This window comes from Notolabrus celidotus, chromosome 7 (assembly GCF_009762535.1).
Source record: "Notolabrus celidotus isolate fNotCel1 chromosome 7, fNotCel1.pri, whole genome shotgun sequence".
NCBI lineage: Eukaryota > Metazoa > Chordata > Actinopteri > Labriformes > Labridae > Notolabrus > Notolabrus celidotus.
In genome coordinates this window covers 560,663-574,507 of record NC_048278.1, presented here as the reverse complement: position 1 = coordinate 574,507, position 13,845 = coordinate 560,663, and the positions used below count along the sequence as shown (strand labels likewise).

At 40.4% G+C, this 13,845-nt stretch overlaps 1 protein-coding gene across 1 annotated transcript; it reads right to left on the bottom strand.

Annotated features, from left to right (window-relative positions):
* Nucleotides 1–699: 699 nt before the first annotated feature.
* Nucleotides 700–13,614, bottom strand: LOC117816141 (MORC family CW-type zinc finger protein 3-like). The gene is made up of 18 exons (XM_034688286.1): nucleotides 13,549–13,614; nucleotides 12,433–12,505; nucleotides 9,565–9,697; nucleotides 9,057–9,280; nucleotides 8,771–8,927; nucleotides 8,334–8,481; nucleotides 6,931–7,059; nucleotides 6,658–6,777; nucleotides 6,467–6,567; nucleotides 5,909–6,016; nucleotides 5,694–5,819; nucleotides 4,718–4,792; nucleotides 3,065–3,107; nucleotides 2,805–2,870; nucleotides 2,545–2,662; nucleotides 2,398–2,453; nucleotides 1,790–2,312; nucleotides 700–1,357 (listed from the first exon to the last, which is right to left on the bottom strand). Exons 1-17 carry the CDS (start codon nucleotides 13,585–13,587, stop codon nucleotides 2,307–2,309), a joined length of 1,722 nt encoding a protein of 573 aa, XP_034544177.1. The 5' UTR covers nucleotides 13,588–13,614; the 3' UTR covers nucleotides 700–1,357; nucleotides 1,790–2,306.
* Nucleotides 13,615–13,845: the final 231 nt, after the last annotated feature.

The window sequence follows — 13,845 nt, the reverse complement described above, 5'->3', positions numbered from 1 at the left end:
AGACTCTTCTGCATTTAATTTATGACTGGGACAAAAAATAAGTTACAGTAAAGAAGTTCTGACTAATGAAGTAAACATATAATACATTATTACTGTAGTGAAGCACATGTTCTGAGCATCTGTACTTTACTTGAGCATTATTTTGGAGGAAAACTTTGGTTGGTTGTTCGTTATTATTTATAATCTTTTGGGGCTGGAAATCTGGAAATCTTGAAATCTTGAAATCTGTAGCATATGAGTTTAAAAATGTTAATATTTCATAAATAAGCTTAATGTTGCAGAATTTACACCCATGTTATCTTGACTCACTCATGCAATGTTAAAATATAAGAAAGTTAAAGATTATTTTTGAAATGATAGTTTGAATACCAAAGTCTAGAAGCTTGTTCTCCAGTACTTCAACTCCAATCCTAATCTGAGGGAGAAACTTTGACTTGTATTGGAGTAATGTGACGAGGAGGATTTATACTTGACTCAAGTAATGAAGTTGTGTGCTTTGTCCAACACTGGTAAACACTAATTTGATTATGGTGTGTGTACAGAGATGGAAATCTATCCCTTCAGCCAGGAATTTTGCATGTCAGTTTACCTGCAGGGAAATATTTCCCTGCAGGTAAACTGACATGCAAAATTCCCTCCTCTAGACCTAAAGGGTTTCTCATTAAACATTAAACAAGGACTCATGAACTCAGAGAGAGGTTCTTGTTCACTATTTCAGACAAGTTTTATTTTGTATCACCCAGAAACATACAATAAGCAAGCAGTCAGCTGTATCTTACAGGTTTGTCTGATCAAAGGTGCATTAGGATATCAACGACAACACACCACCAAGGTTTTAATCACATATTTGGCAGGATCCATAAAAACATTCAAACCCAAGAGGAAAAGATCTAAAGACATCTGAAAAACAGAGCAGATTTACTGACTGACTGAATATTAAACAGCTGACAGATACATTAGAATGATGGATTTATGATTCATGATTCTATCTAGAAACTTTACATGCAGACATGTTTTCATGTAAATAATGAGATTCAATCAGAAACAGTGAAGTTGTATATCAATAAAAAATGTAAACCAGCACCCATAGTTAGATAAGTATAAACCATTAACCCTGACTGTTTGTATTTTAATATATGAGGCACATAAACTCAGCTATATGCTCCATCAGCTTTATAACTCAGGGTTTATATATCTGCTGATTTCTCATTCAGCTCCACGTTCAGGTGCAAAGGACTCCACATCACACAGCACATGTTGTAGCATCTCAACATCACTCTCAGGATTCACTCAGACCAGGTTCAGAGCCGGCACAAAGGAGACCAGAAGGCACTCGATGAGCTGAAGCTAATCCAAACTGAGGAGAGGAGAGAAAACAAAGAAAGGACATTAGGTTTACTTCATTGCTCTGAAATGTGAGATCTTAAATGACATGGAGAGAAATAATTCATACAGCATGAAAGAGATTTTAAAACACTCGAACCTGGGTGGAATTTTACATGCTGCTGTTGCACTGGCTTACATGTGCTTCCATTACCATGAACAGGGGTGCGTAGGTACAGATGATACTACACACATCTTGCTGCTGCCAAAAATTCTCACTTTACATTAAAACTGCAGCAGAAAAAAGTCCCAACCTTTAACTCTTGTTTTATTAACATTTAAACAACTTTTTTATCAAATGTCTGGGAAGTAATAAAGACTACGTTTCAACAACAGACTGGAAAAGTACAAATATTGAAAGACTTTGCTTTGATCTTTTAATGAGATTTTCGGTTTGCACACTGACCTATGAGTGCAGTTAATCCCTTTCTTTCTTGAACGGATCATGCCCCTGGAGCAGACCTCCAACCTGCAGCGCTTTATCAACCATGTCCCTTTCTTCACCTGGGGCAGTATTGTGCTGGGTCGGAACAGTTTTCAGTAAAACAATCAGCTCATTGAATTTCTGAATGGCTCTCTCAAACTGGCTGTGGTTGCAGCCCCCCTCTGTTTCCACCAGCTCCTGCAGTCTGCTCTGCATGTGTTGAAGCTGTTGGGTAAATTTTTCAACCTCATCTGAGATTCTGTTTGACTGCATGGACTCTGGCATGTGAACCTGAGTGTGATCTTCATCACAGACACCTGCCCAAGAAGGTCCAGCAGCTTCTTCAGTATCTTGATGATGTGTCTCAGTGCAGGGGGCATGGACGTCCACATCTATACTCTGGTCCTCATCTCTCATATTCAATGCCTCAGAGGGATGCTGACTGGGGTTTTCAACTCTCAGTCTTTTGGTTGCTGTTGGTTTTTGAGGAAGCGTTCTTTTAGCCCTGCAATGCACAGTAAACACAGATAGTAAGCTTCATGTAGGCAGTTAAATGAATATAAGAACACAAAGTCCCTAACCCATCATACCTTGGGGGGGGGGCTAACATCGACTGACTCCCAGCTGCTTCTTGGGGAGCTGCAGTCTAGACAAAAAGGAAATGGACACATTTTAATTTCAAAACATGTCACCCTCAGTCTCTCTTTCTCACATTCACACCTGAGTACTTTTCTTACCAACTTGTGGGATGGAGGACCTCAACTGGTAGGGACTAGCTGTTGCAGCACCTTCCTGTGGTGACTCAGATCTATTTCTCCCTGTGTTAGTGTGGCTGGGTGAGGCTTTGGACGGGGTCTGATGACATCAGTACAGAGAAAAATATTAGTAATTGATGTCTTTATCAAAACTTTAGTGAGCAAGATGCTTATCTGTTGAAAATGGCAAAGGTTTAAGTTAACACTCTGAAACACTCCTCGGCAGACAATGAAAGATATACCATTTCTTCCAGCTGTAGTTTGGGGTCCTCCTTTTCTTTGGCCACAACAACCAAACGCACTTGTTCCTGAAATAAATAAAAATAGGATTCTTAAAAGCTTGGTTTATTCCATATAAACCTACAAAAACACAAAAAAAGAGAAAAAGAGGTCATCCAGGATTTTGCATTACTGGAGTGACTCGAGGAAACAGCCAGCAGACAGAAACACAGTGCATGGAGAAAAAAAAGCAGGTTCATTAAAACAAAAAACAATTCCTTACCTTTTGTTTTTGCTCCCTCTGCTTCTTTTGGTTGGGCTTTTTCCTGCGGACAAATTTAAGCAAGGTAGGGAAAGTCGTGAGTTATTTTATTATGCTCAGTGGAGATAATATTATGGCAGTGTGAAGGTTAAAAAACTGTGAAAATGCAGCTTCTCTTACGTTTACCTAAAAACCTGAGAATTCATTCTATCCAAAAGAAATATCCAAAAGATGCAACGTGTACGCCGGGTTCAGAGTGCCTCTCCTCAGCCCCATCACAGAGCCAACAGACACAGCTAATTAGGCACACTGAGCACGAGCTTAGAACTTACAAGGACATGGCATTCATCAGTTTAAGATCACAGGAGTGAAATATTCTGCTAGTGAAGAACTGTTCATGAATCTGACGTAGACTTCTCTGAGAAACCTTGTTGAGAGTGAATGTAAGAAAAAGGCCCATCGTTCCCTCTTTGAACTTTTTTAACAGCTACTGGTAACACACTTATTCTTTCAAATGATCCTGTAAATTTGGGGGAAAGTTTTGAAAGTGTGCTTTTTTTAAAAAAAAAAATATATTTATAGGTTTTTTAACAAACAAAACATATACACTTGGCTCACAAATATATCATGGTTAGCATTCAAGTTAAGTTAATACAGACGTCAGGCACAGGATTCACAATGTACATTGCAGAGGTGCAAAGATTGAAGAAAAGAGAATAAGGGAATAAATAGAATAACAAAAAAATTATAATAATAATAATGATGATAATAAAAAGTTGTGTCTATAGCACAAAGCCTCTTGTAAGAATAGTGGTAACATTTAGCCCAATATATATCAGGAAGGGTTCCCATGTTCTACGGAAAATGTTGTCTCTGGAATGTAGTTTACATGTTAAGTAGTCCAGCGGGACATATTCAAGTATAACTCTCTGCCATTGTACCTTGGAAGGGACCCTATCTGTAATCCAGTTTAAAAGAATACACTTTCTGGCACAGAAAGTTAACATCTTATAAAGTTTCCTCTTATATTTGTCAGTAACCGTAGCATTAGGTATACCAAGAAGTAATGACAATGGTCCACCTTCTGTATCAATATGTAGGATCTTGTTAATTTCTTGTTCTATGATCTGCCAGAACCGCTGGATTTTTCTACATGACCATAGGCAGTGTGTGAGACTTCCGGTTTCGGTTTTACACTTTTGACATTGTGGGGATGAGTTTGGGTTAAATTAATGGCGATGGGAAGGAGATATATGAGCTCTGTGCAATACCATTAATTGAACTGCCTTCACTCTATTACATACACTCAGTGTTTTTGCATTCTTCCAAGCATCCTTCCAGTTATCATCTGTGAAGTTAACATTAAGTTCTCTTTCCCATATGCTCTTTAAACATGACATGCTTTTAGTGTAATTTTCTTTAAGTATAGTATAAAAGGAGCTAGTAGAGCCAGTGTTTTTTAAGAACAGCTGCCTCTCACAGTTTGAAATATTTTGACACTCGAGTATTGAGGTGTACTTCCTGACAAAATTCCTCAACTGCAAATATCGGAAAAAATCTTGTTGTTGAATATTGTGCTTTTCCTGCAGCTAAGCAAAAGACATCAAAATGGAGCCCTCCAGTAACTTAGACAGATTAGTTAATCACAGTTGAAAGTGTGTTTTGACAACTCACGATTGTTTATACGTCTTTTTGTATCCAGACTGCTCATCCTCAGAGTCCTCAAGTTCCTCCTCCACGTCGCAGTCTCTGGGGGAGTAAATTAGACAGAAAGTTAAACACAAGCAAGTCTGTGTCCCAGTCTGCCCACCCCAGTGAAAAGAGTCTGGCTCCACCCCTGGTTTTATGACTATCTGTGCTTTACCCATACACAATTTATTTGTACAACAGTAGTCATCAGCATTATAGGCTGCTTCAGATGAATGCCATTACCTACTCAGTACTTTGTCACTCTTGAGTAATCGGCACTCTAAGTCTTAACAACAGACTCTGTTTGCAACTCCTCTGATAAGATTTATTGCACAAATTATGCATTTTGAAAGACATGACTCAAGACAATACTGAGCATTTTCAGATCCATCACAACTTGACCTTTACAGGTGCAGATCCTCAAAACACCATAATTTTTGGAAAACCTGCCATCTCACATGATGGACTGTGCCACAGTATAACAAAATTGTATTGAGAATGTCTTGAATATCACCTTTGAGGTGAAGATTCATTTTTGTCTCTCGTCTATTTTTGTAACTTTTTATTTTTAATTATTAATTATTATTTTGTTTTGTTTTTCTGTTTTTTAATCGTTATTTTAGAACTACCTACTGTCTGTTTATATTCTGTAATATTAACTCTTCTCATACAGCAGGGTTCCTTCTCTTCTTCTCTGTCCTTTGTGTAAGTTTATTTTCTGTTTGTGTTTAAATATGAAAAGCAAAATAAAATATTCAACAAAAAAAATAAACACCATCATTTTTAAATGATGTTAATTTATCTTAAAATAATTATTAGATGATAAAATATTATCTAATATATTTCAAAACACAGAGCAGACTTTTCCTGATAGAAAATAATTACTTAATTTTACTTTTTTCATTTTAATAAATTAGATCATGATTTTTTCGAACAGGTTTTTTAGGAGTTTGTCTTTTACCTGAATTCAGGATCAGGGTTCAAACTGCAGGTCCATTTATCTGATGCTTTGGTTTTAAATCCATCAGGTACTTTGCGCCATTTTAAACAGTCCTCACAGCGCACCCACGTTTGATCCGGCAGCTTACTGCGGACATTAAGAGAGAAGTTTGATAGCATAAAGGAAATCAACATGATAAGACTAATAAGATTACAATCACAGCAAAATGGACGGACACAGTATCTTCTACTGGTGTGGTGTCGCTTGGATGTTTTTCCTGTCTCCTGTGGGACATTTCCTTCCAGTAATCGTCCAGTTTTATCCCCAAATTGATCATGGTTCTCCTGTATCAAGACATGAAATTGTTAAACTTCTTCAAGTCTGGTCACCCCCCCATTACCAGACCATCTTTAAAATGCAAACTAGTCAGGAACCTCCCTGATTCACCTTTATGGCCTGAATCCGAAAGCCTTTCTGTGCTGCAACAAATGAATAACTGAAGTGTGTGGTGTGGCTGCTGGGCCCAAGGTTTCTGCCTGAGAAAAGGAGCTACTTTCTTGTCACTGTCTCTTACTCAGTGTTGCTCATGGTGGATTCATGTTGGGTCTCTGAGAGTAACATATCAAAGAGTACTGTGTAGTACCTTCTCTTACGATGTAATGTAATGTTATGAATTGGTGCGGTACGAATAAAGATTGATTTCCAAGTTTAAAGATTATGTTGAGGAGAAATATAAATACGAGGAGAAATACAATCTGAAAGAAAAGTCCTGTATAGAATCACCTGTGTTTTACCTGTACTTATCTGTCTCATTGAAGCTCTGTTTGTTGTGGGTAGGCTCCAGAAATTCACCGCACTCTATGATCCCAATGACCCCAACGCCCTGGTAGTTGGTCTTTGGAAAGAAACAATTTATAGAGATTAACAACAAATGTAAAAAATGGTGGCTGTATTGAAACACTTTATCCAAACAAGAGAAGGTCACCTTCAGCTGGCAGCCCACACGCTCATAGGCTTTAATGAGCCGGTTCTTATGGTACATCATAAAACCATACTGGTGTTTACTCTCGGTGTTGTAACCAAAAGTGATGGAAATTTTTTTGTTCTCGTAAAATAATATTTTTAAGGAAAAGGCCAATAACAAACGTAAAAACACACACACAGTTAAAGATGTCCCAAATAAAACACATTTGAAAATCCAAAGAGACAACAGTCAAAAAGGGCTAAGTTAAAGGAAACTGCTGGGATGAAAGGATACCAGGAAAGCTGGCTTGTAGAAGTCTTTTTTGGTGTAGGCCAGACTCTTCGCGATGAGCCGAGAGTCCACCTTTGTTCCTCGTAAAAGGATCTGCATCCGAGGCTTCAGGTAGAGGAGACTGCAATATGCCTACATCCAATTAAAACACAAGTATGACTTTATTTCAATTAAAAATGACACCAAGTGTGAGCACACATAACCCGAAGGCGCTGGGCGCTGGGCTTCAAGTGTTAAAGAGTAGACGGAGTCCGCACAGCAGAAGCTGCTCCAATCTTTTTATAAATATATATTTTTGGGCATTTCGATGCCTTTAGGTAGGACAGCTGAAGAGAGACAGGACATGTGGGGAGCAGAGAGTAGGGGAACACATCCAGCAAATGGTTGAGGCTGGAAATCTCATCCGATGCAACAAGGACTATGAATCCTTTTCAACAGACTTCACAATTTTATTATCACTGTTTGTAACTGGTTTGAATCCTATCTCACTAACAGAGAATTCTATGTCAGCATGGGCGAACATAGATCAAAAACATACAAAGTTAATTATGGGTTTGACAGGGTTCAATTTTAGGTCCAACTCTTTTTAACTTTTATATGTTACCCCTCGGAAGCATCATCAGGAGGCACGGCATCAACTTTCATAGCTATGCAGATGATACACAGCTCTATATCACTGTGTCTCCTGATGTCCCAGGAACGTTGGACACTCTTTAACTGTGTTTTAGATATTAAGTCATGGATGGCAGAGAATTTTTACAGCTCAACAAGAACAAAACTCAGGTTTTAGTCATTGGTACTGGACCTCGGAGAGAGAAACTGAAACTGAAACTTTGTTTTTATTTTTATATCTTTCTTTTTTAAATTTATTCTATTTGAAGTTGTTTTGATGTACAGCACTTTAGGTTACAATGGCATGTATGAAAAGCGCTTTATAAATAAAGTCTGATTGATTGATTGACTGACTGAGTGACTGACTGAGTGACTGAGTGACTGGTTGGTTGATTGATTGATTGATTGATTGATTGATTGATTGACTGATATGACTTCTGTGTATGGGGTGCAGGCTTAAACCACAAGACCAGGCGTACCCCTCCCATGCACATTTAATTAAAAATATCACCACAAGTCACGTTTCAGGCTGTAGCCCTTCATCCAACATGAATGGAGTGCAAATGCCCGAAACGTTACTGGTGAAAATATTTGTCATTCAATTTGCATTGGAGCAGCTTCTGGGGTGCAGACTTTGTCTACTCTTTTTACTGCACAAAAAAGGTCAAACATCAAGGTGGTAACATATAATCAGGTAGAGAGTGAGTGTGCAAGAGCTTAAAAGAGGGGTAAGAAATGATGCCTTAAACATAACATTAAGAGTTATTAAGGACAGCCACAGGACGGTTCCTTACCCGCAGTGAGTAAGAACTCTTGGGGATGTGTGATGCCACTCTGCCTGCCTGTTGAATACTGTCGTCCGTAGACTCAGGAAAATCAGATGGAAACTGGATATCATAACGTTCTGTCTGAAAATCAAGCTCTGTTGATCCAACAGATGTCCTGTAAAAAAAAAAAAGCGGTGTGTAGCGTAAAATAAAGAGTTTGACACAAAATTTAATTTCTTCTAAAAAAATGTGACTTGAATTAATATCAGCCTTTCAACTCTGATGGTTCTGGTTTCAAAGATAAAGGCATTAAGAAGTAGTCTGAAGGTCTGTATAAGACATATTTCACGTATCACTTTGCAGCAGTAGGCTGGTGGGTCATTTCTATTTGATCATTCTGAAAGTCTCAGGAGCAACAGATCAAAGTGTGTGAAGTTCTGTGTGTTTCTGAGCTACACACAGACCTGCGGAGATTCCATATGATGATCCGTGTGCCAGTTTTAGTGTTGGTCCCAGGGGAAGTGATGGCTCTGATCTCTGTGAACAACTCTTCCTCTGTCCTGAAAGGGGAATACTTCAGGATCGCTTCCAGACTGACTCGTTGATCCTCTCTGATACTGAGTGAAGCTGAAGTTAAGGTCAACTTCTAACTGAAACGTAGAACTGGTTTATGATTAAGAGAAATTGTGCCTCACTAAAACCCTTTCTCTATCTGATGTATTGCCCCCTCAGACATTAGGTAAAGGATATGGTTTGGTTCACTCCCTTCAAAGCAGACAATAGGTACAGCAATATGCTCAGCTTGAGTGTCCTCCAGGTAAGTCTGAGAGAGCATACCAACACAGGAAGTGCTCTTTGACTTCGAGAAGACGATGGCGTCTCTTCCAAGACGCATAGCTCCAGACTTGAACCCATTGCCATACATACCAATTGGCTTTCTGCCCTTCACAGGACTCTTGTCACTGTAGCCAAAGCTTGAGGGAGAAAATGCATAAAACAATTACTGCTAAAGGAATCACTTTTTTGCATGTTCATCGCTTAAAGGCATGAAAAGTTAAAATAGTTTTTTTCATTTGTGGCTCCATTTTCTGCTTTTATTTCAAAGGGTTTGAAGCAGTTGCTAATATAATGTATAACAACACTGAGACTGAACTACAATGATGGCATCAGTTTACAGTGAAGAAATGCAAATTGCCAATTTTCAAATTCCAGAAGATGTTGATATGCTGATGCTCTCTACAAGTAGCGATGTCTCTACCTGAGCATCTTATGCATGGTTTTAAAGTCCAGCCCATTTCCATTATCCATAAAGCTGAGGATTTGTTGACCTCTGAGAAAAGGAACATCAATCCAGATCTGTCTGGCACAGACGTCCGGATCATAGGCATTGTCTGTCAAGAAAAGAGAAAAAGAGGGTCAACATAAAAAGATGGATGGAAGTGTCAGTCTCAGGTATTACAGTCCTCAGGTTATAGTTTTTATAGGATCATATTGACTCAGGACTGTGGACACAGAATGATGAATGTACACCCTGATGGTAACAGACAGGTCTATCAGGTTGGAGTGGTATTATGTGTGCCAACATGACACCTGATTGCAGCTGGCTGCTGTAAACAGATCATTCAGTACAAACTGACACTGAATGATTCTCTGCACTGAGCTATGCTCATATTATTTTTATTACACAGTGTACTACATTCAAAGCCATTTTCCTGTGCTGCAGATTATACAGGTTGGACAGGAGACATTCAGTGAGTCCTGACTCAGAGTCCATTAGCATTGAGACTTAAACTGGTGTCCAGAATAAGACTAAGAACTATAGGATTCAAGGATTCAAGGATTCTTGTTGTCATACCAATACAAGCTGTCGCATGATATGGAACAAAATTTCGTTTCTCAGGTCCCGTATTAAGCCACAAAGAACACACAATTAAAGGAAGACATTAGTAATAAATATAAATACAAATATAAATATTGTGCATGGACTGATTGAGTTATTTACGTCACAGTGCAATTGAATGTGAAAATGTACAGTGTGCAAATTTTGAGGTAGTCCGTTTTATTTTCTGTTCGTATAGGAGTCTCTATGGCTGGGAGCGGCCGAGACTACAGAGCACCAGCAGAGTTCAGCAGTCTTACAGCCTCAGGAAAGAAGCTGTTCCTCATTCTGGTGGTTCTGCTCTTGATGCTCCGCAGCCTCCTGCCTGAGGGGAGAGGAGCAAACAGTTTGTGTGCAGGGTGGGAGGTGTCCTTCATGATGCCAGAGGCCCTATTTCTGCATCTGCTGGTGTAAATGTCAGTGGTTGGTGGTAAGCTGTTCCCTACAATCCTCTGTGCGGCCTTCACCACCCTCTGCAGAGTCTTCTTCTCTGCAGCAGAGCAGCTGCCATGCCACACAGTGATGCAGGAGCACAGGACGCTCTCCACCACACATCTGTAGAAGGAGTTCAGAGCTGAGCTCCCAAGTCCTGCACGCCTCAGCTTCCTAAGAAAGTAGAGGCACTGGTGGGCCTTCTTTACCAGACAGGAAGTGTTCATTCTCCAGGTGAGGTCCTCAGAAAGATGTATTCCTAGGTACCTGAAGCTGGGGACCACTTCCACAGCTGCTCCTCCGATGTGCAGGGGAGGGGGTTGGTGTCTGCCCTTCCTGAAGTCCACGATCATCTCCTTTGTCTTTTTGGAGTTGATGCAGAGGTTGTTCTCCCTGCACCAACCCTCCAGATGTTCCACCTCCTGTCTGTACTGGGACTCGGTGTTGGTGATGCGTCCCACCACAGCTGTGTCGTCCGCAAACTTAACAATATGACAGCTCGGGTGTTTTGCTGAGCAGTCATATGTCAGTAGGGTGAACAGGAGGGGGCTCAGCACACAGCCCTCAGGGGGAGCCAGTGTTAAGGGTGACAGAGGAGGAGGAGATGTCGTGGATTTTAACAGCCTGCTTCCTGTTTGAGAGAAAGTCCAGGACCCACTTTCCGATGTGGGGGCTTGGTCCGAGAGTTGAGAGTTTTTGTACCAGAGTCTGTGGTATTATTGTGTTGAAGGCGGATGTGAAGTCTAGGAAGAGCAGTCGAACATAGGAGTCTTTGCTCTCCAGGTGGGTGAGGGCCGTGTGCACCACAGACGAGATGGCGTCATCAGTGGAGTGATTTTTCCTGTATGCATACTGATGCGGGTCCACAGTGACGTTGATAGGGCTCTTTATGTGGGGCATAATCAGTCTCTGGAAGCACTTCATGACTATCAGGGTGAGGGCTACTGGTCGATAGTCGTTCAGGCCTGTCACTGTGGAGCTCTTGGGTATGGGGATGATGGTGGCAGTCTTTAGGCAGGTCGGTACCTCTGCCTGTGAGAGTGAGTAGTTAAAAATGTCTGTCAGTACCTCAGACAGGTGGTGTGCACAGTCTTTCAGTACTCGCCCGGGGATGTTGTTGGGCCCTGTAGCTTTGAGGGGGTTAATCCTCTGCAGGGTCCTCCTCACTTCTGCCGAAGTCACTCTGAGGGGCACTTCTCCTGGTGGTGTGGGGAGTCTGGTGCTGGGGGAGGTGTTGGAGTCCTCGAAGCGTGCGTAGAATCTGTTCAGAGCGTCAGGCAGAGAGGGGTCCCTGGGGCATTGTGCATCTCTGGAGTTGCTGTCTGTGAGGCACTTCATGCCCCTCCACATGCTCCGAGGGTCGTTGGTGGAGAAGTGACCCTGGATTTTCTGAGTTTTCTTGCCATGAATGATTGAATCAATAAATGACTTATTTCTCAGCGCTTACTTCAGTTCACTGATGCTGTGTGTTGAACTGTCTGCTGTATAAAAGCAATATCTCACTCCAGGTCTGTGTTGAATATCAGCACTGCTTTGATTTGGCTGAAGACACAAGGTTATGAGACGAGATGATCTTCAGAAGTCCTCACCTTGACTGGGACATATCTTATTGCACCAAGCATGTGAACCGAAACAATCAGACATTTTGGTCTCCATAAAGAGCTAAGTTACTTTCATGGTAAATGCAGAAAGCATACATAAACATGAGTCATCCTGGACTCTCAATCCTTCTGATCAAAAGGGGACAACAAGAGTATTTATTAAAAAGAAACTTAACTACATTGAGCTGTTTACCCGCATGTGATGATGACTCACCTATGAGCTCAGCAATGGCACTGAAGGGCCCGGCGTGGCTGGTGGAGTTTGAATGAAGATACTTGGGACTTAGCTGCGAGGGAGGAAAATGAGGAAGTGCACGGTTAAAATACAAAACATGTAAATCATGACAGAACAGGTAAATCAGGAACACCTATAGCCTTCAAAAACTGCTTTGCAAACCATTTTTTTGAAAACCAAAATATTAAATGTATACTTGCATCATTCCACAATGTAACGCCAACAATAGAAACACTTATTTTAATAAGTTTTTTTTTTAGCTTTTTGTACAGTAAACTTATACACACCTCTCAAATTATATCGACTCTCCCCAATTGAAAATAACTTTTGTACAGTGTGTGGAGGTGAGTTTGATTTTGCTTTGAACATTATTTGCATTATTTGTAAAAGAAGAAGTCCTTGAATTTCAGAGCTTGAGAGTATAGAAATAGTGGGTCAGTGTGGGCATAATAATCAGGCTTGGTGATAAGGCTTGTTTTTTAAGCACCACTAATGAATTATAATTGGTGTATAGGTGGATCCCGGCCACACCTCTACACAGTAAGACATGTAAGGAACAATCAGTGAGCAGTATATAACATGTAACATATAACAAGGCCTTATCATTTAATGTGTCTAGATTTATGCAGGATTGCTCTTGACTTTCAACATGTTGTTTCCACATTCATTTCCTTTTGATTTCCAAACACCACGAATTTAGTTTTCTTAATATTAAGAGACAATTTATTCACATCAAACCAAGCTATGAGGATTTCAAGCTCTCTTTCAACACCTCTCAAAAGTTGTAATTTCCTCGAACCATTTGCATCACTGCATGACTTCTCACCTGGGCCGTCTGAGAGTTGATTCAAAGTGAAACATACCATTCAAACATGCTTCCATTATTTTTCTACTACAGTGGCAGCAAGAGCTGGGACACAGCCTTAGCCCGAGGGCACAGTTACAATAATAGATACAGCATGCCTAAACCTAGACTCCCAGTTTACAAACACTTTCTGAAGCTATGGGCGAATAATAACTGAGCACACTGATCTGTAAACTGAGTACAGATTTACTCCAGCCAGTTCTTCTGAACAATGAATCAAGTTTACTCACCGTACTTATCGGGACACCGTTTCCTGTTGGCGCTGTCATTTTGTCATTAAGGAACCAGACACCACAACATCTGCTGTCGTGTATACAACAAAACAAGCCCAATGCAAAACCACGTTTTTATAGTCCAGTTAAACACCTGCAGGCAAGGGCGTATGTCTCTGTCACTCCAACCTCACCCCAGCTTTCATCCACCCATACTTGTTTGTTTGTTTCCTTAATCACACCCTGCACCTCATTTTATAATGTCTGGTTATATATATTCACATTAGGTACAACACTCACTGGACTGGTTGACAC

What these genes read in the sequence shown, in the direction of transcription:
- LOC117816141 (XM_034688286.1), bottom strand. Translation starts at nt 13,587, where the DNA reads ATGACAGCGCCAACAGGAAACGGTGTCCCGATAAGTACG. An exon ending in AATGAGACAGATAAGTACAG is followed by an intron (nt 6,017 to 6,466) that starts GTAAAACACAGG and finishes GTCTTGATACAG; the next exon opens with GAGAACCATGATCAATTTGG. An exon ending in ACACCAGTAGAAGATACTGT is followed by an intron (nt 5,820 to 5,908) that starts GTCCGTCCATTT and finishes TAATGTCCGCAG; the next exon opens with TAAGCTGCCGGATCAAACGT.